Raw genomic sequence first — 26,153 nt, forward strand, 5'->3', positions numbered from 1 at the left:
TTTTCGGTACGAAGGGAACATGGGTTTCAATACGACCTTTGGGATACTTTGAATGTAATTTAGGATACGAAGCTAGCTTAATGAGTTCTAGCTACTAATTTTGGAAGCAATTCTTGATAAAAATTGAGTATGATATAATTTGAGGTCATGATTAGAAAAAAATAACTGGAAATTTTTTGAGAGCCAGATATGTTGCCAACTTCTAATGGAAGCCATCTACTGGGATTGGGGCCCAATTTAACTACAGTACACTCTACCACATTCATTCAGTATTGTGAACTCCGTCCGGTTTGGCTCAAATCACAAGGCCTGGGCAAAATTGGAGCCCCAGTAGTCAACAATCAGTTATTAAAAGTCACTTGAACCTGAGGGAGGAACCTATGGCCAGTTTCAAAATATTACCCTAATAATACTCCATTGTTTTTGTCTTTTTTTGAAGCTGACCTAAAATCTCTGACTGCTCAGGAAGTCACACCCTGTGGAGCTTTATAAGAAAATGAATGTCTTGTTAATAAACTGGAGGGCAACCCTACTTCATTTTACTTAGTTTTATGTAGTAGAGAAGGAAAAGAAATATTTTCATTCTACTCTTCTAGGTTCTGAGCTGTGGACCCTCTAACAAAAAACAGATTAACAAGAGAAAACCAACAAGTTTATTAACATGTATATCGTATATACAAGCGAGAATCTCAGAGATGAGTAACTCGAAAGAGGTGTCTGGAATTTGGGCGTAAATACCATCTTCACCTATACAAAGGAGGAAAGTGTGGGGAGCCAGGTTATGGGAAGGTGACGGGCGGGGGGGGGGCGGGGAAGTGCTGTAAACAAGGATAAGGTTTGCTATGCAGACTTAAGTTGCTCCTTCTTCATTGATCAGAGTCTTTTTGATTTAGAGTCATCCTTTCCTTCTTGGTACAGAGAGGGAGACACAAGTGAAGACTTCCTTTACGAATGTAAATTTCTCTTACAAAAGGGTCACTTATATGCTGTTTTCAGAGCTTCCTTGTGTCTGTTGTTTCTCAAAATAATAAACTGAGGATAATCCTTATGTCAAAGAGGCATATTTTGGGGTGGCACATTCTGAGCTCCCGCAATATAATGCTGCATACTAAATAACATTAATGTTTTATAATGAGAGTACTGCTACCCTCAATTTTCTTGATTTTAAAGGCTGAATATTAGCTTAACATATAAGTACAATAATTTCTTTATCTAATGCCTGATGTTGAGGTGGTTTGCAGTGTTTCACTGTTATACACAACTTCATGAGGATCTTTCTTCTTTGTATGTTATTATCTGCAACACTAATTATTTCATTAGGATAAATTCCTAGTAATGGAATTACCGGATCAAAAGGGCATAAGATTTTTGCCAAATTTCAATCTGAAAAGTTGTGCTAATTAATATTGCACGCTCACCGTATCATTGTCAACTCTAATTATTTTTAAAATCTGTCATTTTGGTATGTGAGAAGTAGTATTATCTATCTGCTTACATGTGTGTTTCTCTGAGTAACTGGTAAAGCAGTCAACAAAGATAGCAATTGACAACATGGAGTTGGAAGCTGGTTCTGAATTTTTGTTATTTAGGTAATATCCTGCTCAATGATTCATTCATTATAAGAGAGCTTAAAACTAGAACAAGAACCCTGGGACTGAGCCTGGAGGCAGCAACATAATTCCAAGCCCCAGATCAAACAAAAGCAGACCAAAGTAGCTGTCAGGTGACTGGTCCCGTTAAGACTTTTGGTGTCACCAGGTCTACACCAGAGAACCAAATCAGCACTGGATTCTGTCTTGACCTCCTTGAATGGTGTGCTCATATGTGCATGTGAAGTGTAAGGAAATGTGAGCAGGTTACAAATTAGCCTCTTCAGTCATATTCGCACACAAATAATCATCCCTCCTTTTTCTAGTTCTGTTAAAAGAAACAGGGTAGCCTGATAGGGGAATGACATTTAGCCTTTCAGCTTGTTTCTCTCGTGGCAAGGTGCATAAAATGCTACGTTAAAGTGCTTGGTGTATGATTTTTTTTTCCATTTTGTTTTCTTGTGAGGAAAACTGCAAGCTACTTAATCTTTACCTTGTCTGTCAAATACTGTGTGGCTTTTGGGGGCCAAGGGTTAAGTTCTCACAATGAAACAGGATCAGATTTTAAAATATTTATAGATGGCTGGCTTTAAATTCACAGTATTCAGTTGGTGGAAATTGCTATGCTTTGTGCTGATGGAAAATGAAGAAAGTTGCTCTTGGTTTTCAATGTCACAGAGACCTGCACTATTCAGGCGGCTTAGTTGGAATGGTGCTTTGATTCTTTGCCAGGGTTTCAAAATGAATGCAGATATTTTAATGTAAAAAATTGTGGTGGTCTGAGCTTTAGATTAAGAAATAAATTTTGCATCATGCATAGGTTGCACTGGGACATTTGCAAAGTGAGCTTTGGTATAGTTAGGCTGAAGAACCTGATGATGATAATGTAAATGTGAAGTTGCCCCTGGATCATTTGGGTGGGGTGTGCGGGAGCAGAGCTGAGCTCAGCGCTGAGGTATAGAACAGAGGACAAAATGGAGGCCTTGGTCATCAGCCCAGAGAAGCCAGAGGAGAGCAAATTAACACATTTGGGGATTTTTCACTTTTTCACTATGCTTCCTACCTCTGAGGTATCACAACTGTTCTATCCTTTTTGAAAGCTACTCAAGCTGATGGGAGATAAAGAATATGTAGCTGATTATCTTTGGAACATAAATTAATATCTAGAGTTGAGACTCTTGCACAATGAGCCAGTGATCACTCCTAATTTTCTCAGCTGGAACACTTATTTTTCCTAAAAGAATTCAAGTCTGGCCAATCAAAATGTCTATTGATTAATTTTGATAGTAGTGATCCTTACTATCAGCTGGGAGAGAAAACACAGCCTTCTGCCTTTATCCTGTTCTGAGGTCACTGGAGGTTGGGGTCTCTCCTTTCTGCCACTGGGATGGTTTCTTCAGTGTCTTCTACCTGGGGGATGCCTGATTCTGTGCTACTAAGAGAATCTAATTCTCTAGTTTGAATATCTAAAATCTCCATCCCTTTCGTTGCTCTGGGATGGTGGGTGTTCTTGCCTCAGCAGAACATTTTTAGAGAGCAGTTTGAATCAAATACAGGTGATGGCAGGTTCTGCCCTGTCAGATTATAGAACAGACCTCTGATAGGTCTTAAGAAGTAGATGTGCCCTAATGCTTCTCCCCTTTCTACATCTGGCGTGTGGATCACATGCCTTCAGTGCCACCTAAGATCAGAGAGTTGGGCCACTTCTTCTCTTCTAGCTGAAAACTGTTAAGGAGCTTCACCAGATGAGGGGTCTCCCATAAATGTTAAAGCCTACTAAAGCTTTCAGCCACTGGTCTTTTGAGCCCCTCTCTCAGAATTTCTATGGTCTTCATATGCAGAGAGATCCCTGGGAACACCCTTATGATGCTCCTCAATTCCCAAGAAAAGTGGGTAGAATTAGGCCAAATTCATCTTTTTATTTAACCTTCCTAAATCCCTTCATGCATCATGTTTTACTTTCCCCTTTGTTCTACAAGTTTTATCTCTAAATTCATATACCTCTAATGAATTTTAAATTATGGCCATTTCTTTAAGGCCTTTGAAGTATTGCACATTCTTTTTTAGTTACTTATTGGGTAAAAATCAGTTTTTTTCTCTAAGTTGACTTTTAGCTCTGGTGATTTTATTTAGGGCCCATACAATCAGGTAGACACTAATTGATCTTTTCTTTTCCTTAGAAAGAGGCGAGAAAGAGGAGAAAGAACTTGAGAATCTAGGAAGCCCAGATTCAGATCATAACTCTGGCCTTGACCAAATCACCAAGTATCTTTGACTTCTGGTTGCCTGTTTCATAAATTGGTGATAATTATACCTATTGGGAGTCGTTCCTTAAGTGAGATGCCTGGAACATAATAAGTGTTCATTAAATAGAAGCCATTATCTTTGTACTAGTAATGCATATTTGGATATAACAAATTTAAGGTTTTTTAAAGTGCTTTTTATGTAAGAGATACTTTTATCTATTAACAATAAAATAGTAACAGATGCTTTTCCTGTAATCTATAGAGGACTCAATCAGATAACCAAAGCTAAACAGTAAAACAAAGGTATACTTCTTTTTGCAACTTAGAAAGATGACTTCAAAATTTATAAAACTTAAAAAAAAATAACTATATCTGCTGCTTATAATAAGGGTTAGTCATCAGAATTCAAGAAATGCTATGTTTTTTAGTTTATTTTTATTTAAAAATATTTTCATCTATTCAGCTCACTACCCCAATACTTTAAAACTCACTTAACTAATTACAAACAGTGCTGGAATACATTTCACACTAAGCAGAAACAATAACATTCTGTCTTGGGACTCTGGCTCACCAGTGACACTGTTTGATTCCTCTCATTCTTAAGATTCAAGTATTTGACTAGTCGTTGGTTCCCCACACAGATAAGAGGGAAAAGTTTAATTCTTCTCTAGAATATTTTTTTAAAAATTGAGAAATGATGATGTATCTTTTATGAGAAAGGATGTTTCCCCAAAAGGCACAATAAAAATTACAAAAATTCCTAGTTGCTATTAGCACATGTGGGTTTCTTTGAGATGGCGCCAGTTCCTCAGCCGGTCGCAACATATGACAAATTTGGCAGAGTCAGTTTCATTGGCATGGCTTCATATGAGTACTGTTCTAAGTAATTATGTACAATTCTGTACATTAAACCCAAGAGCACAAGGCAAGCTGGGCAATACATTCAATTACCCTTCTTGGACGTTTTTATTTCCTTCCTTAAATCTGAGGAGTTTCAGGACTGAAAAAGAGTTTCATTCCCACCCCCATCCCTGAAGTGTACGAAAGCACTTCTCTAGTTTGGATATCCACGAAGGCTGCAAAGCAGAGACCAAGAATGTTAATAAAAGGGATAGAAACGTCAGAAGGAAATCAGAGCCAATGAAACATTTTTTTAAATAGAGAACGAGATCACAATTAAATATGTACAAATGAGGTTTATATGTGGAGAATAAATCTACTTTGAAGATCTAGGCCCTCTGGGAATTCTGAATCAAGAACACGCTTTGGTGGTTTATGAAAGCCTATGTTTTCTCTGCAGTTATTGTGACATGTCTATTGTGAATTGCAGGGATGTTCAATATACCCTGAAAAATGGACAGAATAAATTGAAGGGGAGAGGAAAGGAATGTTCACCTCAGCTTGGTTCAATCAATGATGCTGGGGATAGAGAATGTGGCAGGTTTAATTTGGTGACGGAACAATTATATGGGAATTTGTAACAAAGGTTACTTTAAAATTTTAAATCAGAGAGCAGATATTTTTGCAACTCAAACATCTTGGGTTGAGCTCTCCCTATCCCCCACGATTCACTGAAAAATGCAGCACTACAAAATCCCTGTTCAAGTAATTCATATTAAACTTCGTCTTCTAAACAAGGGATGGCCAGATGCCACCGAGGCCGTGGTGCACTTGGTTGTACGAGTTGTGAGTTTTGTGTGCTGTGTTGTTTCTAATGTCTAACACACCATACATCCCCTAGTTCACATTTTGGTTGCAGACTTAATTTATCCCTTAAAGCAATAGTGAATGGATTTATTCCCAATGTGAGAAGCACTTGTTGATCAGAAGTTAGCATATTATTAAGTAAAAAAAAAAAAAAATAGAATGTGTTTTTTTTCTACTTCTGGAGGTTTTATTTGTATTCATGAAAACACAGCCTAGGGTTAAGCTTTCAGCTTCATATATTTCTCTTGCTTTTCTTTTTGCGCTACTTTAGGAAGTAGAGGGATTTGAGGAGTTTGATTTAACAATACCGATCCTAAAATGTTTAATGATACAATGATATGTAGGCAAAGTTTATAGGAGACATCAAATTCTTAAGAAGAGAGAGAACTAGTACCAACATCAATTTTGGAGGGATTGGATATGGCTTTAGGGATCTCCAAGCAGAATCTATATCTGCTTAGAGATGGGATTCAAATATAATGAAGTTGAAAGTGAGTTGAGGCAGGGAGAGGGTGTGTCTGGGCAACTGTAGCTCATGTTTAAAGGCCCCAAGGATGTGAAGGCTGCCAGGGCTGAGAGTAGACTTGTCTCCCCACCTGCCAGGTGGGAGAGTTGGACTAAGTGTGAGGCTTCAAAACCAGAAATCTTCAACAGACTAATCTGGGGAGATTTTAGGAACTACACATGGAGGGGAAGAGATTAGTATGCATGCATCCTTGATTTAAGAACCACTAGAATAGATTTCCTCAGCAAATATTAACTGACTGCCTCTTAGACATTGAGGATATGGTTGAGAAATAATATCCCTGTTCCCATGGATTTTTACTGAAATACTGAGGAAGGCATGAAATAGGGCAGGAGGAGACAGATTGGTGAACAAAATCATCCCAGATAATGTTAATGAAGGAAGCCAGGTCGTGTAATTGAAGGTGGGTAATGGGATAGAGCAAAGGAGAAATGATAATACTCATCTTGTATTAACTGGGAAATTAAATGAGTCACTGCACATAAGATAGCCTAGTGCCTAGAAATGTTAGTCCCCCTGCTCTTCTAGAGAGTGTGATATTGAAATAGGCTGTCCTGTTCTTTCTACCACAAGCTGCCCTCCCCACATCTGCATGTGGTAGTGAAAATATGAAAATTCCCCTCTGTTCAGGGTGGAAAGAAGGGGTTAAGGTGAATGTACTGTATGGATGCAAGGAGACTTTCATCAAATATGAATATGTTAAGAAAAAACAGTCACGGTCCCTGTACTCACAGCTTTTAGAATCAAGTTAGAAGGCTCCTTGCATGATTCTGCTACTGATGTTGAAGATGCAAGGCCAGGTGTGAGAAGAGTTGGTTTGCCCGAGAAGCAGCTAGGTGCCACCAAATCCCACCACTAACAGAATCAAAGACAAATCAAAGACTGCATGCTCCAAGGTAGTCTCACCTTCAAAGGGGTGGTGTCTCCTCCTCCCCCCACCCCAATATTCCGAGGCAAACAGGAAGCACCAGGGAAGTTTGGAACAGTTGCTTGCTGGACTAAAAGAAGAGAACAGTGAGGGAGGCATTGGTAAAATGGTGAATAGGTTGGTCTAGGGTTCGGGGAACCTGCGTCACAGTCCTGACTCTGTCACTCACAAGCCAAGTCACCTAAGATAAGTCACTAGTCTTGGGAGCCTAGATTTCTACATTAATAGAATGAGTGTGTTCAACTGCTTGATTTCTGAGGCCTTTTGGGCTCTGACAACTGTCTTCTAAATACTGCTTTCGTTAGGCACTTTTGTCAAGATCCTTGCCACAGCTGTCCACCAGGCCTATTTATCTGGGATAGATGCTTACATCAGCTTGCTTCTCTCTTAATGGTGCTAATCATTTAGTGACGGTTACTAAAAGCTTTCTGTTTAGTTTTACTTTGTGTTTTTTTTTTAAGATTTTATTTATTTATTTGACAGAGAGAGACACAGCGAGAGAGGGAACACAAGCAGGGGGAGTGGGAGAGGGAGAAGCAGACTTCCCGCTGAGCAGGGAGCCCGATGTGGGGCTCGATCCCAGGACCCTGGGATCATGACCTGAGCCGAAGGCAGACGCTTAACGACTGAGCCACCCAGGCGCCCCAAGTTTCACTTTGTGTTTTAAATAAAAGACTTCTCTCTTAGTTAACTTGAAGAGGGGGGGAATTTCGTAGGTATATATGAAATCCCAAAGGCAAAGGTCTGAGTCGCCTCTACCCTCTGTGTTCGTTTGGTAGGACTGCTGTAATAAACGGCCACAGGCTAGATGGATCCAACAGCAGAACTGGATCTTCTCACAGTTCTGGAGGCTGGACATCATCCAGGTGCCAGCACGGTGGCTTCCTCTTTGGCTTCTCTCCTTGGCTGGCGGATGGCCACCCTCCGGCCTCTTCACATGGTCTTCCCTCTGGGCATACACATCCCCAGTGTCTCTCTGTATGTCCTCATCTCCTCTTTTTATAAGGGCACCAGTCAGATTGGATTAGAGCCCACTCTAATGGCCTCATTTTAATTTAATTACCTCTTTGAAGGCCCTCTCTCCAAATATAGTCACCTTAGGAGGTACTGGGCGTTAGGGTCTCAGCATATGAATTTTAGGGGAACCCATTGAGTCCATAACACCCTCTTTGAGTTGTCTCAACAATGAGAAGCACTTGACTTGGTAACTATGTTAGTGCCCTGTGGCTACTGTTACAAATTACCAGAAACTTGGTGACTTAACACAGAGAACTTTATTCTCACATTTCTGGAGTCCAGAAGTCCAAAAATCAAGGTATTAGCAGGGCTACGATCTCTCTGGAGGTTCTAGGGGAATCCTTCCTTGTCTTTCAGCTTCTGGTAGCTCCAGGCATTCCTTGGCTTGTGGCTACATCAACCAGACTCTGCCTCTGTTACCCCAAAGCCCCTTCTGCTCTGTGTTCACGTCTCCTCCTCTTCTGTCTCTTGTAAGTGCTCTTGTTGGATTTGAAACATATGTCTTTGCACAGATGATGCCACAAGTGTTTTCAGACCATAGTCTGAACACATGGTAGCAAGCATTTATGAATGTTACAGTTTTTTTTCTAGAGATATTCCTGGTTTTGTGGTTGACGACAGACTCAAAATCATATATTGGGAATCAAGACTCATGGATTACAGATTAGTACTTTATACCTACCATAAAGTAGCGTGCTGACAGCTTTATTAAGGTTTGCTGATTGTACCATCACTCTGTTGTTTCTCTAGCGAAGCATAAAGTGATTTATGACAGATTCCTAATACAAAAATAGCACAGGAATGATAAAATAATACTAAAGGATTTATATGTTCTTTCTGGCATAAAATATATGTTAGCATATTTCACAGGGTCCCTTTATAGATAGTTCAGAAATATACTCATCATTGTTACTGAAGAATTGTCAATGATAGCATTATGTAGTTAAAATATTAAAACTATTTTTTTCTATCATGGAGATTTCATGATAGCAAAACCTAAAGCATGCAGAATGCTAGTGAAAAGGATATTTGGCTGATAGAAATTTCTGGTTGATTGAGTATTGGGCAGAAAATCCATTCATTTTTAATACTTATTAATATTTCTAAACATTTAAGATCTTTCTCTCTGCCTTATGAAGTTTAACAAAATGGACATAATTTAGCTTTTTCAGTTACATAATGAGAAACTATTGAATGGGTATGACCCCAGAAACTATTGAAAGGGTACGACCTCCTTTGCTTATTTATTTTTTTCCTTAATTAAAGACTGAATATGAGTTTTTTTAGCTTTGGATTTTGCTTCATTCTTATAAAAGTGGAGTTATTAAAAATCTGATTATTTGGATCAGATAGAAGATATAAAAAATCGATCATTTGAAATTTACTGCAATAGTAGCTTTAATATTTAGCTCAAGACCTTGCATATAATAAAACCTCAATAAACATGTTGAGTGAATTAATAGATGATAACTACAAATCCCCTTAATGTGATATAGCTCAAATATTGATAATGAGAAAAGAAGAGTCTGGGTCCTCCCTCTCTTCATCATTCTGCTTATTCAAGTTAAAGTCTCCTATTTACAGATTTATTATTATTTTTACTACATTAGGCCAAAGTATTCATTCAGCAGTATTTATTGAGTGTCCATCTGCCAGACACTATTCTAGAAGTTGAGAATCCATCAGTTAAAGAAAAAAAACAAACAAACAAGAATGGCCAACTCAGATGAGAACACATTATATAAATAAATTCGTTGGGGCACCTGGGTGGTTCAGTCAGTTAAGCGGCTGCATTGGGCTCAGGTCTGATCTCGGGGTCCTGAGATCCAGCCCCACATCAGGCTCCCTGCTCAGTGGGAAGTCTGCTTCTCCCTCTCCCTCTACTTCTCCCCCTTTTTGTGTTCTCTCACGCTCTCGTTCTCTCTCTCTCAAATAAATAAAAAAAAAAATCTTTAAAAAAAATTTGTGTGTGGGTGTGCAAATGTCTATTAAGTGCTTCAGAAAAGTCTCCTCTGTAAAGAAAGCAGTAAGAAACAACATATGTATTATGAATAGGCTACTTTTATTCTTTGAAATATCTCAAAATGGATTTGTTTAAACATTATCAATATTTTTCATTTAATGTCATTATAGTAAATGGTCAGTTTAAAGAACTAGTATTATAGTTGCAAAATGAACTAAACTTCTATTTTATTAAACTGACTATTTAATCAGTTCTGATGAAACAGCTTATTTATTTATCCATACACATATAAACTGCCTCTGCTCTTCTGAGGTCTGAGAAGTGAAAGATGCTCTTCAGTAGGGAGTTTTACCCACTGAAGCTTAGTGCGTGATAGCATTCTCAGATAACTGGATTTATATGAGAAATGAGAAATTTTATTTATTTATTTATTTATTTATTTATTTATTTTTAGATTTTATTTATTTGAGAGAGAGAGAGAAAGCACGAGCAAGGGGGGAGGGGAGAAGCAGGCTTCTCACTGAGTAGGGAGCTCGACATGGAGCTCAATCCTGGGACTCCAGGATCATGACCTGAGCCGAAGGCGGTCGCTTAACTGACTGAGCCACTCAGGCGCCCCAAGAAATGGTAAATTTTAATGTGTGCTTACGATGCCTAGACCTGTATTAAACGAGGATATGTAAATATGTGTTTGTATGTGTGCATATGTGTGTTTGTATCCCTATCCCTGCTCCTCTCTCTGTTTCCATATGCCACTCAGGGCCTACAAGCTGACTTTCGCTGTGACTTCTCTATGTGGGACCACATGCCAGTCATTAGGATGACACTCCTCATCAGCCTGCTTTTCTATTGTGTTCTTCATGCTTGTTGTGACAAGCCTTTGCCCACACCCACGCTCTTCTGGAGCATCTTGTGAGACGTGCTTTGCTCTACAAGTTGTTGTTTAACCCAGACAGACGATAAAAACCCTGAGGGGCTTTTCTCATTCCTTTCATTCTGGGGTGGTCATTTTTATTACTGTAAACACATGTTCACAAAATGCACATTACAGCAAATTTGGTATGGCTTGGCAGTTGAGCATAGTTCCCCCCCTTTCTATATAGGCAGTCTCATGGCATACTTTTAATACCATGGATAAAACAGAAGGAATAATCCTCTAAATGCTTTAAAACATTTGGATGCTTGTGTTTTTTCTTGACAAATCATCTGAATGATATTCTCATTTTTGTCCTTAAATCATCAGAAAGCTATGTATTTGGACAAAATTATCTTGAGATTCCACTAACCCTACCCCCTATAGAATATATTTCACTGAGTAGCATTTTGGATTTTAGTCCCTGGCTTTGAATAAGGGGTGACTATGAGAAATAGAACTTGCTCCTTCGCTTGCTGTAGGAATCCTGTGAACAATTATCATCCACAACGTAGAGAGACAGAGGGGAAAAAATATTGTCTGCGCCTCAGATAACTATGATATTGTAGGACCTAATTTTCTTTCCAGGTAGTGTAGGATAAAATAGAATACTGTGAAAAAGATAATAGGTAAAGCTATTCTGATCCCTAATTATTCCTTACTGTATCTGATACACAAGTAGTGGGTTTTTTTGGTTTGTTTTGTTTGTTTGTTTTGCTTTGGTTTTTGTTGTTGTTTTGTTTTTAAACTGTGTGGACAAAAGGGATTCTGGATTACCTACATTATACTCTGGTCCCTTTCACCCAGTGAGGCTCCATTTTAATTGAGTTTATTTAACACATTACAGTGTTAATGATAACGTTTAACATCTAGAATCCAGGTTCAGATAGCATGATGTACCTCCTTACACCGTCTCTGGACCAGATCTCTGGACCAGACGGTTAAGTCCTTTGATTAGGAAACCTACTGAGCAGAATTTTAGGAGATGCTAAAGAACATAGTCTATGTGAGCTCTTTTGGTCCATTGTGTATGTAATATTTTGATCCATTATTTTTAGCTGTGGTCAACTTATAGTTGAGATAGTAAAAAGAGAGGCCAAAGAATGCCAACCAGTTGGGTTGCTGTGAGAATAGCCTGTGAACTAGAGTAAAAGCTAGTTTTTATCACCTGAAATGACTTGAAGAATCCGTTGTGGACAAATAGAAATGAGCTTTTAAAAACCAGAGTCAGCATGATCCAACAGAAGGAGGAGTTAAGGGACATGTTGAAGATAAGCATTTAAGGCCTATTTAAAACCTTTGAAATTATACAAGTGATATATCTTCGCAAGAGAGAATTTGGAAGATACAGATAAATGCAAATATCTCCTTATTCAGAGCTCTTAACTTTCCAGATGCATCCATAGATATTTAAAGTGCCTGTGCATGTTCGATCCTGGAGTATGAATGAATCTTCATGTAGGTAATGAGTTTCAGTATCCCTGCCCATCGAAGAACCCGGAAGAATCATCCTCTCTAGCAGTGTCCTTATATAGGAAGGAGTGAACACTGAGTTTAGTGGAAGAGTCATGGACAAAGCAATTTTGTACATGCAAGTGAATTATAGCTTGCTTTGCATCAGCACTGACCACCCTTTAGGCCCCGCCTTTCCACACCCCACCCCTTAACATATTTTTGTGAAATATCGCTGAGTTCATTTGGAGCCAGATTTCAGTGTTGGTCTGTTGTGGATAACTCTGAGTTTTGTTTGTATGTTTCCTCATCACTGTAGATCTACACCTATGTCTTTGAAAACATCAAATTTGTCCGACTGGAAGCACTGCTGTTATCCTTGCTGAGCATCGTGGTGCTCGTTCTGGTTAAAGAGCTGAATGAACAGTTTAAAAGCAAAATTAAAGTTGTTCTTCCTGTCGATTTAGTTTTGGTAAGTATGAAATCAACATTTAGCATTCTGCCTTACAGTGCTTGCCAGTTGTTGGGGTAACCTGCCGAGGCGCACTATATTGTCTGCAGTAACCCACAGCTATTCCTGTCTCTCATTAAAGGAGGGCTAATTTTGCATGGCTATACATTAATGTAAGAACAGGAAACATTTTGAGTCAATAATTTTAAAAAGGAGGCACACGTGTTTTCAATTTACACAGCATTTCTCATATGCTTGTAATTTTTTTACATAAATAATAGAACATATAGCTTAAGATTTTAAATAAGGAGACATTTCTGAGGGTGAGACTCAAAAGACTTCTGGAATGATTCTTTCCAAAGCAATAAAAAGGGACATCACATTCTATTGATGTGGCATCTGTAATGATATACATAGAAATATTATCAGTTGACAAATGTCCATTAATGATTGGTAGAGTTTTTAACACTTTTTTTTTTACTGACCTAATTTTGCTTTGTTGAAAGGATACTCATGATTTTCACTGGCCAGGGCTGGTTCTCTAAGATATTTTTTGTTGCTATACCTGGCAAAACAATGAATTATACTTTGCGTTAAGGTTTATGGTTTAAGGTTTATGGATTATGCATTAAAAAAACACATTTTGAAATTTTAAGAGCCTCTAATGGGAACTCTTAGTTAAACAAAGCATTAAGTTGAAAATGTAATGTTAACACAACCACAGTCTACTAACTTAATCATTAATTGGCTTTAGTTTTTTAATGGTCTTTGGGTTACACATGTACAGAACAAGTGGTATCTAAATAATTTCACCCCTTGAAATATTCATTCATATTGCTGAAATGGTGTAGGTTTACATAAATAGATAAGCCTAGCATGTTGGAAACTATCTCTGAGGACTGTGACTTCTGTAGAACTCAGATGGATGGCCTCTCTCCATAGCTAGACCTTGTATGATTCTATACTCCGATAATTTATGGAGATCCATGTAACATATGTGATCTATATAACGTGTGTGTGTGTTTGTGTGTATTTCAAATATGCCGTAAAAGTGGAGGGTACTGTGATTATTAGTAGTTCTCACAGCAACAACTGTGAAACATACCATTTTATTCCAAAATCCTATAGGTATTAAGAAATCTTATTATATCTTGGGAAGCTTTATCATATAAGTTGCATGAAACCGAAAACTGAAAATAATCTTAGGTAACAAGGCCCTTGAGCTAGTAATAAAAAAATTACTTATTCAGTGTAAAAGTAGTAAGAATTATCCTTTATCCTTATAAAAAAAAGGAGAGGTAATTCTTATACAAGGTTGCTCCTAATATTTGCAAGATCCAAGGTAAAAGTACTAATGCAGGCCCCAATACTTAAAAGTTATAGATCAAAGTGTTAAATAAAACATGTTCTGGGGTGCCTAGGTAGTTCAGTTGGTTAAGCATCTGACTCCTGATTTCAGCTCAGGTCATGATCCCAGCGTTGTGAGATCGAGCCCCATGTAGGACTCCATGTTGGACATGGAGCCTACCTAAGATTCTCTGTCTCCCTCTCCCCCTGCTCCTCCTTCCCCACCCCGCTTGCGTGCGCTCTCTCTCCAAAGAAACCCAAAAAACCCAAAAAACAAACAAACAAAAAACAGGTTCTGTTTTCCTATTTTGACTAAAACACCTTAGTGATTACCTTGAAAGGTCAGAATAGAGAATTCTCCATTGTTTGAGTTCTGCCAGAATGAGGCAGCAGGGGGACAGCCCGCTCCTTGGCCTGACCCTTCTCTTCCTACTCCAGCTCTGTCTCACCTACAAGGGGATTCGTATGTATATGTGTGGCTATTCCTGCCCCAGTATCCAAGCTCCAAACACATCCTTACTCTTTCATCACCAAAACTGTCCCCAGACCTCTTCATGGGCCACACTGGGAGGATGAACCTCGGGGAACAGGCTTGGGGCCATTGGAGCAGGAAACTGTAGATTCCTGAGTATCCAAAGTGTGGTCCAGAAAGATGAGTACCGGTGAGTCGTGCACATCCCCTCACCCTTACAAAGCTCTCATTTTATGGGGAGCGCTACAGTTAGAGGAGGACCAGATTAGAACTGCCTAAAGCACTGGGCCTGCCTGGGCCGGGATCCCCTGTTGCCCAAGTCTAAGGTCAGTGCTGGCCTTATACACATATGTAATATTAAAATAATATTGAAGAGGCACCAATGATTCAGCTGATAAAGGAAGTTTAATTTTGGCAAAGAGATATAGTGAGGAAATAAGACATTGTCTGAAAGCCAATCAGTGGCTTAAATTAATTTTAATATTGACTATAGGTATTGAACATCGCATATTCTTCCATTTTCAATAAGGAACCAATATTTTGTGGCTATGGCGTATTTTTTTTTTACAGCTCACAGTATTTTCTGACCTGATATAAATATTTCATGGAAATTATTAACAATTAAAATTTATTAATCATCTTAGGAATTTTTGAATATGTTAATGCTTCTGATTCTAATAACCTGAACTTTTAACTACTTATTCTTCATCAGATAACACTATTATATCACAATATTTATTAAGTTTAACAATATAACCTGTACAGTTTTGTTGCCTTTAAAAAAAATCCTCAAGGCTGTTTTGCTTTTGAAGTCTATTTGATGTTTTAAAGCCCTCTGTAAATTCAGTTAAATATCATTACAGAGAACAGAAATACACAGATTGGAAAAATCCCTACAAAATAATATTATTGGGCATTAATTGCTAAATATGTCTTAATTTGCTAATGTGATTTTGTTATACCTTTTTTTTCTGTTATGTATGGTAAATTTGTACTTTATTATTTTTTTTTTAAAGATTTTATTTATTTATTTGAGAGAGAGAGAATGAGAGAGAGAGCACATGAGAGGGGGGAGGGTCAGAGGGAGAAGCAGACTCCCTGCCGAGCAGGGAGCCCGATGCGGGACTCGATCCCAGGACTCCAGGATCATGACCTGAGCCGAAGGCAGTCGCTTAACCAACTGAGCCACCCAGGCGCCCGGTAAATTTGTACTTTAAATAGATAATTGGTATGTCTCTTTTTAACAAAAAAAGTATAGTATATAAGTAGTTACAAGCTAATACCAAACTGATACCATAACCATGTGAAATTTCCAGTACCTACTAAAATTACCAGAAGAATGAAAAGAGAATGTGAAAATGGTTGGAAAACATGGGGGTGGCATGGCCAGAATAACAGAGACTGAACCGGGTTCTGAACATACATTTTAAAGGTGATGATGTATACAGGCAGAGAACACCTGAACTTGCCAATTGTAGGTCATATAGAGCGTAGGGAACCTGAGACTCTATGGAGGTAATTTTAAAAACAGTGAGTCCAGCATATTATTAACTAGTGTATTTTACTTCAAGAAATAGTAAAAGCTCAAAATTCAAAATTACAAGGAGACTGTAAATCATCATTGGTTACTAACCTATATAGGTATATTAATGCAACATCTCAAACTCTTGAAAAGTTGGCATCCTAGAGGGAAGTCGTGCTGTGTTATAAAGCATTCCTTCGTGTTCCAGGAGACAAGTATTTAGGTTGGTTGTAATATCTGCACACACACATATACTCCCATATTCTATTCTGTGCCCCTTCAGAATCAGTCACAATCGGATTGACAGTTTGGGAAGGATATTAGAAAAACCATATTATTGGGAGGCCATTTGATTTTTGAGACTGCAAAGCAAGTGTGCTCAAATTTCAGAGGCATTTTTTTGATTCTTAAGATTTTCTTAATTTTTAAAAGTCTGTGCAACTGCTACATTACTCTTGACAATCATGAGACACGTAAACAGTGTTTACTTTTAGAAATAGTTTCAAGGTGTTTGAGAGGCCAGTAATAATTTTCTTTTTCTTTTTTCAAATGGAACCACACAGATTATTGCTGCATCATTTGCTTGTTATTGTACCAATATGGAAATCACATATGGATTAGAAGTAGTTGGTCATATTCCAGAAGGGTAATGTAGTCTTTTTCTTTCTTTCTTTTGTGTTTGTTTGTTTGTTTGTTTTTGATGGAGGAAAGGTCTTGGAGTAGGTGGCTATGGATTTCATTTCTTTGAAAGGCCCTCTATAGGACAAATTCTAATTAATTTCTATTTGAAAATGATAGAAACAAACAATACACATATGGAGAAAGAATAACTTCTTAAACTGTTTACCTATTACTAGGGAAGCTGACAACGATTTTATACAGCATTGCTTCAGGTAAAAGATTTGGAAATTATTTACAAAGATATTATTTGGGAAAAAAAGGAGGGCATTGAATTTCCAAATTATAGTCATGCTCTGAGATTTATTGTTCCCTATTCCACTCATGTATTCTTATGACTATTTTTATTTCACTTAAAACGTACTAAAAGCACACAAGCATCATCTGAAATAGCTACCCCATAGACCTAGGTGGTGTATAATGGTGAGAGAGGGTAGAAGTAGAGCAGAGGGTATGGTTTTCTCAAAGCCATCCTCTGGACCCTAAGAGGAAGGTTAACAAGAAGTGTTCACCCTAAAAGGGCAAAACATTGAGGCAAATATAGCCTGAAGGAACACAAAGACATCTTAGGGAAGAGAGCGGTGTCCATAGGGTTATTCCCTCCTAATGGGCTGTATATATACTGGTATTTATAAATTTGGGGCAAAGTTACAGTTGTTTCCTCTATATTTTTATCTTCCAGTCCCAAATTTTGGTTTCTAATTACATTAAAATGGAGGAACAGTAGAGGTTAAAAAGATAATTAAATAAATTAGATAATTAAAAAAATCTGTCTTTAACCTGTAACCTTTATGTAGATGCAGGCTAATCGTTATTATTTAAATCAACTTGGGTTTTCTTTAGGGTTCTCTACTTTTCCACCTTCAAAAGTCAATTTATTGACTAGGTCAGCTTATTGTCATTAATAATTAGGCAAGCTCAATTTTTATGAAACAAAAGTTCTTATACTTTGAAATGGCAGCATTCTTGTATATCATATTAAGATATCTTAGGGCCTGTAATGTTACGAATCAATTTCTCTTGGGTGTAAACTTTAGTAAGTGGATAAAATAAATCATGCCTTTCCCCCACCTGCCTTAGTTCTCCTTTATTTTGAGTGACCTTTCCAGACCCATTCTCTGAAGGAATTATAGAAAGAGTGTGGCATTGAAAAGAGACCGTGAACCCCAGCTCTACCATTCACTGTGTGATTTAGATGCCTTACCTAAACTTTCTTAAAATGTTCTCTCCACCGTAGAGTGCACAAGTGGTACTCAGGGTGGGGTTGTGTGGACGATTAAATGAAACAGCTAATTGAGAGGGCTGAACATTCCACTTTCTTGCTGATATTAAGTCAACATGATTTATCTTCCCTTTTTCTTCTACTTTTTCCCCAGAGGGATTTTTTGTTTGTTTGTTTTTGGAGGAGAAGTAAGTCCTCCAAAGCATCATCAGGGATAAATAAACAAGGTCCCTTGGCTCAAGTGGTTTTCAAAAGACAAGGAGACAATGGCTGGGTATTAGTTGAAAGAAATATTTTAAACACTTCTTTAAAACTGGGGAACTGTATTTTGCAATAGAGGGTAGATGGAGCCTTTACAGACATTTTTCTTAACATATGTGATGCATAGTTAAGTGTACTGTGAAAGGATTGAGTTAAAAACATAATTAAGATTATGAACTCAATGGCCCATTTAGGGATTAGCTCAAGAATTGTAGCTCACAGTAAACCATTGTTTGCATACAACACTGTAGTACTCAGCGCAGGAAGTACAGTTTTTAACGCCTGCCAAATACGTATTTGGAAAGGTTTGAATGAAAGAACACTCGAGATTTGCTTTTGTTCTGATACAGGAAATTTTTGTCGAGTCAGAGTTCTGTAGCGTAACCTGGGCGTAAATGCCGATGGACGCATTGGAGCCCGTCTCTGTGGCGATCCTTGTGATTTTGCCTTTCTGCTAAATAATATTGAAAACAAAGCACTTCTAACTGCAAGGCTGCCTGGTTTTCACATGAGTGTTTCACTTTTTCTGTGTAAACTTTGTAGTCATTACCACAGTTGAACTCAGTGCAAGTTGCTACAGAAATTACATGAAAATTGATGACTTCAGTATGGTCTTTCTTTCCATAGAATCCCTCCACCTAGAGCTCCCCCGATGAATGTCCTCTCTGCAGTAATCACTGAAGCTTTTGGAGTGGCACTCGTCGGCTATGTGGCCTCCCTGGCTCTGGCTCAAGGATCTGCCAAAAAATACAAATATTCAGTTGATGACAACCAGGTGGAGTACGCCTCAGCCCCCCTCCACGGCTGTTGTGTCATGGTACTCCGTACTACCAGACCCTGAGAATGTTGAACTTATGAGAAATATAACTTTCCTAAGTGTATAGCAAGAATGGGTAGAACAAAACAAAAATCTCTAAATCATTCATAGAAAGCTGAAAATCTGGCCTTCATGGGTTGGTTTATAATATACATTTTTTTTTTCCATAGGGAGAGGGACATCTTGATGTCCTTTCTGATTTTAGGATAGAATCTACATATATTTATCATTGCATGCTGACTTTTAAAAATCATGGATTTCAAAGTAAAAATAACACTAATATTACTTATTCGTGTTAGTAAAAAACTAAAGGGTGCAAGGGTTTATTCTAAGAATACCAAAGAATGAAAATTTTACTGATTATATTTCTGAATTGACTTCTGCTAGTTTCTTATTTCAATCCTGTGGCCCTACGTGTCTGCACAGTTCTGCAGAGGTAGATGTGGAATAGTGGTTATGAACGGCCTATTACCTGTGTCTAAATCTCACTCTAACACTATGTGCCCTTAATTGGTTCTGTGCCCCGTTTTGTTATCTGTAAAAAAAAAAAACCAAAACACAGATTTATTCATTTAACAGATGTGTATTGAGCTCTACCATGTCCCAGACACTGGTCTAGGAACAAGGGATGCAATGGTATACGACACAGACCATGTCGTTCCTCATCTCAAACCCTCCCAGTGGCTTCCCATCATGTGCAGATAAAATGCCTCTTTTCCAAAGCTTACAGGGCCCTACATGACCTGCCACCATCCCTGTCCTCTGTGATCTCATATCCCTTTACACTCTGTCTTTGCCACACTTACTGCCTTGCTTTACCTTGGCCCCACTAATCATGTTTCTGACTCAGGACATTTGTACTTGATGCTCTTTTTGCCAAGAACTCTGTTCTCTCAGATATCTGCATGCCTCTTTTATTCAAATGTTCCCTTCTCAGGAGGCCTTCCTTGGTAAACTAAAATCCTAAACCCAGATTTTTCCACTCCCTTCTCTGCTTTGCTTTTCATATTAATCTTGTTTAGTGTCAGCATTTGCTCACTAGAGTGCTAGCTCTCTGAGGACAGGGATGTTTGCCTGTTTTGTTTACTGGCAACAGCAGAAGCAGGAAAACATCAGGAGGCTTTTGCAATAATCCAGGTGACATTTGATGACTTGGACCCGGATATAACAGTACAGGAGATGAGAAGTAGACGGATTCTGGATTGGATGTGGATACCATCTGGGAAAAGGGGAAGGAGTAAAAAAATATCTCTAATGCTTTTGGTCTAAGCAACTGGAACTTGAGGTGGGGAAGAATGTGGGAGGACCCGGTCGGGGATGGTAGAGAGCAATAACCCGTTTTGGTTAAGTTTGGGATACCTGTCAGCCATCCACATGGAGATGCTAAGTAGCAGGTTGGCCGTATGAGTCTGAAGTACAGAAGAGTGGCCCAGGCTAGAGATGTAAATTTGAGAGTTGTCAATGTGTATTTGGGTAGCTAAGATCAGAGAGAGAAGTGGTCCAATATTTGTGATTGGTTAGATGAGAAAGAACCATAAAGAAAATGGAGAAGTGGTGGCCAGGGAGGTAGGAGGAAAACAGGAGGGTATGAGGTCCTAGAAGGACCTAGAAGGAACCTTTAAGGAGGAGGAAGTGAGCAACTATCTCAGAGTCCACTTTTAGGTCAGGTAGGTAAGAAATAACCACTGGATTTAGCATTGTGGAGGTCATTGGTGGAGTGGTGGGAGTACTTCCGTAGAAGGTGGTTATGAGCATTAAATGCGTAGAACAGTTTCTAGCTTGTTGTAAGCACTCAATAAAAGTTAGCTATTTTTTTTTTTTTTTTAAATAATGGTTAAGTCACAACAAATGGGGAGCACAGAAATTGAATGCAAACGAGCCTCATCCTTTGACAGGATGTCCCTGTGGTCTCCAAAAGTTGATTGTGATTAAGTAATATATTCTCTTATTATCAATCTTGTAGGAATTCTTGGCCCATGGCCTCAGCAATGTGATTCCTTCATTTTTCTTCTGCATACCAAGTGCTGCCGCCATGGGAAGGACTGCTGGTCTGTACAGCACAGGGGCGAAGACACAGGTAACTTCAATGTTAGGATGGACCAAGAAACTGCTGGTTGCTCTCCTTTTTGGAAAGGGGGAAAATTGAGCTCCTCTCTAAAGTCCTGAGAATATTTTCACTCCTTCAATTTTTTTTTTTAACTAGTTTCAAGAAAGTCTATTTCTCTCTCTCTTGTGAATGATCCTTCCAGAAGCCCAGTTGACTCAGTGAGCAGACAGAAATCCTGCTAGTGGCTGGGTTATTGTTGGCAATCTTTGAATAAAGCTCCCTCTAGTGGTGCTGCTGATTTTGTGTTTTGTAATCTAACCAATTTGAAAATTTTCCATTCTTGTTCATTTCCTTTAAATAAAATTAAATCAATTATATGTAAAATCTGTCATTGACGCTGACATTTCTGTCTATAGAGATGTACAAGTATATACACGAGTGAGAAGTCGTCTGTGCACATTTTAGGTTAAGGAAACAATTATATATTTTTAGGAACTTAAATCAATTCAACATTTGTTGAGAGCCTGCTATATACCGGGTATTATGCTGGGTACCAGTAGGCAGACAGTGGTGATAATGAAGATGTTGTTTTGATGATGATGATGGTGGGAACATTGGTGGAGGCATATATTAAATATGTCATACTTTTTATATAAATGGACTCTTTTAACCTTTAGGCAACTCTATGGAGGAGGTATAATTATTATCCTCAGCTTCCACATGAGAGAGTTGAGGAAAAGAGGGTTAAAATAACTTACCCAGGTCACAGAGCTCATGAGTGGCAGAGCTGGGATTTGAACCCAAATAGATCAACCTCAACCTCAAACCTTGCACTTTTAAGTACTGTTCCATATACAAAAATTTATGCAGATGTAAAGTTACTATAAGAAATTAATATTAACATCTAACCATTATTAAAACAATTCACATTTATTAACATTGGAATTGAATGAGAATTTATAAAACATTTTATGTGATGATTCAAACATTTATTAGGGGTCTACTTTATATTAAGTCATTTTGGGGGGTTGTAGAAGAATAAATTTGAAAAAGATATGGTTCTTGACCTTGGGGGCAAGTGGCAAGAGAAAGATGGGTAAATGGAAATTAAAATATAGCATAAATGTAACTAATAAAATTACTGATGAATGTACCGTGGAGCAGAAAGGAAGCAGCAACAAGTTCTGAATGTATAATAATTTCAGAGATAATTGCCACAACTCATGAGCTGAGATGTGACGTCCTCTTTCAACCTTGTTTTACATGACAGTTTGATTAGCTTTTATGCAGCTAGTGACTTCAAGCATAGGTTTATCATGTGAACCGGCATGAACACTTGCAAACTGGACTCTCAAGTGTTTGGGGGCTAAATTTGAATGTTTAAGACGTAGTGTACTCAGTATCATCCCCGACTCTGAAGACACTTCTATCTATAAAATTCTAGGATTCTATAGTAGTTTCCACCTGGTTTCTCACAAGGGGGGAGTATATTCGATTTCCTCTCTTCATGTTCAGGCTAGATAAATAAAGAAATTGGCTAAGGGCATACCAGAGCCTGGGCTTGTGGTCTGGCTCCATCACTAGTAGTTGAGTGACTTAACACAGGTAACTTGACCTCTCTAGCCTAACTGGACTTGGCTGGTAAAGTATTTGTTATAGGGATTATATGAGTTAATACATGCTTAGTTTGCCCAAAGCCTGAGCACTAAATAAATACTCCTTCAATGTTAACAATGATCATTGATGGCATTATTATTATCGTTAAATATTTTTATTATAATAAAATCTTTCCAGAACCTTTTGTTTGACATTTAATATTAAAATATCCTGGTTTGATTGCGATGCAGTAAAGGCAGTTTCTGTTCCAAGTTGCCCCTCCAACTTGCTGGGGATGTTGAACAGGTTAGCATCTTCATCCATCACATGGACAAGAGAAGGTTGGAATGTGAGATGTCTTCCACCTGAGTGTGTATCAGACCTGGAGTTTCCTTAGGCTTTTACTACTTTTCCAATTAATTTAGTAGTAAAAAAACTGTCTCTTTAATCTTTGTAACTTTAAAGATTGAATGTCTAAGGGGAAAATACGTTGAGAAAACGTTATTTTTAAATCTTGGATTTTTTTTTTAACCATTCTAGTTGGACATACATGTGTTCGACTGATAGGGTGGGGATGGAGGGGCCGCTTTCTCTGTTGTGCGGGCCACATGTTTGAATGATAAGAGCAACAGAACTTTTCTAATGACTTTTCAGAGTTATTTTCTGCATGGTGTTTTATCCTAGACTTCAGAAGAAATGAAAGAAATCTAACAAAACACAAGTTCAGAGAAACAAAGCTCAGCAGGAGAGTATTTTCATGTTGTTTTGCTTGTTGGGATGGTCACTAATCAGTTCAACAATTCCCATTATATTGAACAGAGAAGGAATCTGATTTATTGGGTATACCCAGAATGAGGATGCTTTCCCATGGAAGTTGTTTTAGACCTTTGATATGTGGGTATAACTGATAACTGACATGAAGAAGGCACTTGGGGAAGCCAAGTCTTAAAAGTTTTTTTTTTTTTTAAAGATTTTATTTATTTATTTGACAGAGAGAGAGATAGCGAGAGCAGGAACACAAGCAGGGAGAGTGGGAGAGGGAGAAGCAGGCTTCCCGCGGAGCAGTGAGCCTGATGTGGGGCCCAATCCCAGGACCCTGGGACCATGACCTGAGCCGAAGGCAGACACCTAACGACTGAGCCACCCAGGCACCCCAAAAGTTTTGTTTTAAATAGGCTATTTGTGAAACCCGTTTTCTGTGTGACAAGACTTCACAAAACAACCCCTTAAATGGCTCTGTCTCTTTTAGGAACTAGAGTTATCCCCAGTAAATTAATCTAGAAGACCTAAGAGCTCTTTAACTTTCAGGCTAATGACAACTAATTAAAGGAGCAGTGGGAACCACCTTCCATTGTTAATTATTTCAGCAATAGAATCTTTCTTATTTGGAAATATTATTGGTATTTCTGTAGAAAGTTACCATTTTCAAATGTAAATATGAACTTATTATTTCCTCCTAAAGCCCTTAAAAGGCTTTGCATAAGTCTTAGAATTCACACCTTTATGTTACCTACAAGGTTCTGAGTGTTTCCTTCTACAGCCTAATCTTAGACTCCTCTCTTCCTCTGTCCCAGCTCTCGGGCCCATGATCCTTCTTCCTTCCTGTGGGCAATTGTCGTGGCCTCTGTTGTGGCTGCCTCTGCTTACCCTTTAAGATAACTCCTCCCATGCTTCGGATCCCATTGCTGCTTCTGGCACAACTGTTCTTCTCTTCAGGGTCCTTAGCTCTGCTGGACATTAAACGTTCATCAGTGTGATTTATATGATTGAAGCCTGCCTTCTACCCTTGACTGAGGCTCTTAGAAAACAGGGTCCCTGTCTGCTTCGGTTCACTACATCCTCAGTGTCTAGCCAGGATTCAGCACATAGTAGGTGTTCAGTAACTATGTGTGATAAGAATGAATGAAATGAAAGTATCTGATAATGATAAAACTAGTGGGTTTTGCTGACATTAAAAGGGATAGGTGAAGCCATGCAGCTTTTATTGGGACTTAATACAGTACATTTGAAGTCAGGAAAATCCCATTTGAAACCAGGCTTAGGATCACAGACTTTAGGAAAGTACTGTTCAGTAGAAATGTAATAGGAGCCACATAGGTAATTTAAATGTTTTAGTTGTCATATTTTAAAAAGCAGAAGCTGCTAAAATTAATTTAATAATACATTTGATTTACCCAATATAGTCAAAATATTATTTAAACAAAGAATCTATCTAAGAATTGTCAGTGATATATTTTATTTTCTTTTTGTACTAAGACTTCAAAATCTGGTGTGTATTTTACATTTCCAGCCTATCTTAATATGGGCTATCCACATCTCAAATGCCCAAGAGCTACATGTGGCTATATTAGTGCATTTAGGAACATTTTACGTACAAGAGCGTTGGTGGTAAAGCCTTTCAGTGTTTTCGAAAATTAAATTAAAATGTTTGAATTGAAATAAGAAAAGATACTAATCATTTAACCCCAAGTGCCGTGGTCAGAGACCAAGACATTTCTTTCTCTCTTTTTTTTTTTTGAAGATTTTATTTATTTATTTGAGAGAGAGAGAGAGCCCACGAGCAAGAGAGAGTGGGGTGGGGGAGGGGCAGAGGGAGAGGGAGCAAGAACCTCAAGCAGACCCCTTGCTGAGCATGGAGCCCACGCATGGGGCTCGATCCCAGGACCCTGAGACCATGACCTGAGCCGAAATCAAGAGTCAGAAGCTTAACCGACTGAGCCACCCAGGTGCCCAAGAGGCCAATACATTTCTTTTTTTTTTATATATATATATATTTTATTCATTTATTTAATTGACACAGAGAGAGAGACAGCGAGAAAGGGAACACAGGCAGGGGGAGTGGGAGAGGGAGAAGCAGGCTTCCCGCCAAGCAGGGAGCCCGATGTGGGGCTCCATCCCAGGACCCCAGAATCATGACCTGAGCCGAAGGCAACTTCTTAACCAACTGAGCCACCCAGGCGCCCCGAGGCCAATATATTTCTGTCCTCCACACGTAGAAACCCTTTTTACAGTGATTCCCTTAAGATGTGACATGCTGAGCATGGGTATCTAGGAATAAGAAGGTCTTGGTGCTGCCTAGACATAGAGCACGAAGAAGTGTTGCAGGTCTTCCGTCCTTCCCTCTGAGGCACGGTAATATGGGAGGGAGCACAGTGTGCCCGGGTTCTCTCCCCTACGCGTTTCCCTTTGCTTCCAACAGAGCAGATACCCTGGTGATGTGCCGGCAGTTTGGGAGGCATAACCAAAGCATGAAGGATGAGAGGCCGCATCAGCTGCAGGCGAAGCTTGGTCACAGCCAGAAGTTTTTCTGCAACCCTGAGAGCTGCCTCTAGGCTCTGATTTGCCAAGCTGTATTCTTTGAGTCTTTCAAATTTGGCTTATTGACTCCAACTTCTTTAA

At 38.6% G+C, this 26,153-nt stretch overlaps 1 protein-coding gene across 1 annotated transcript in view; it reads left to right on the forward strand.

Moving 5' to 3' along the window:
* SLC26A7 (solute carrier family 26 member 7) overlaps positions 1-26,153 on the forward strand; it is a 110,922-nt gene that overhangs the window by 50,310 nt on the left and 34,459 nt on the right. Inside the window, exons 6-9 of the mRNA XM_032421684.1 lie at positions 12,661-12,813; positions 16,697-16,779; positions 18,922-19,069; positions 21,075-21,188. Of these exons, the coding sequence (XP_032277575.1) occupies positions 12,661-12,813; positions 16,697-16,779; positions 18,922-19,069; positions 21,075-21,188 (498 nt within the window). The remainder of the gene's footprint in view (positions 1-12,660; positions 12,814-16,696; positions 16,780-18,921; positions 19,070-21,074; positions 21,189-26,153) is intronic.

This window comes from Phoca vitulina, unplaced genomic scaffold (genome assembly GCF_004348235.1).
Source record: "Phoca vitulina isolate PV1807 unplaced genomic scaffold, GSC_HSeal_1.0 scaffold25, whole genome shotgun sequence".
Lineage (NCBI taxonomy): Eukaryota > Metazoa > Chordata > Mammalia > Carnivora > Phocidae > Phoca > Phoca vitulina.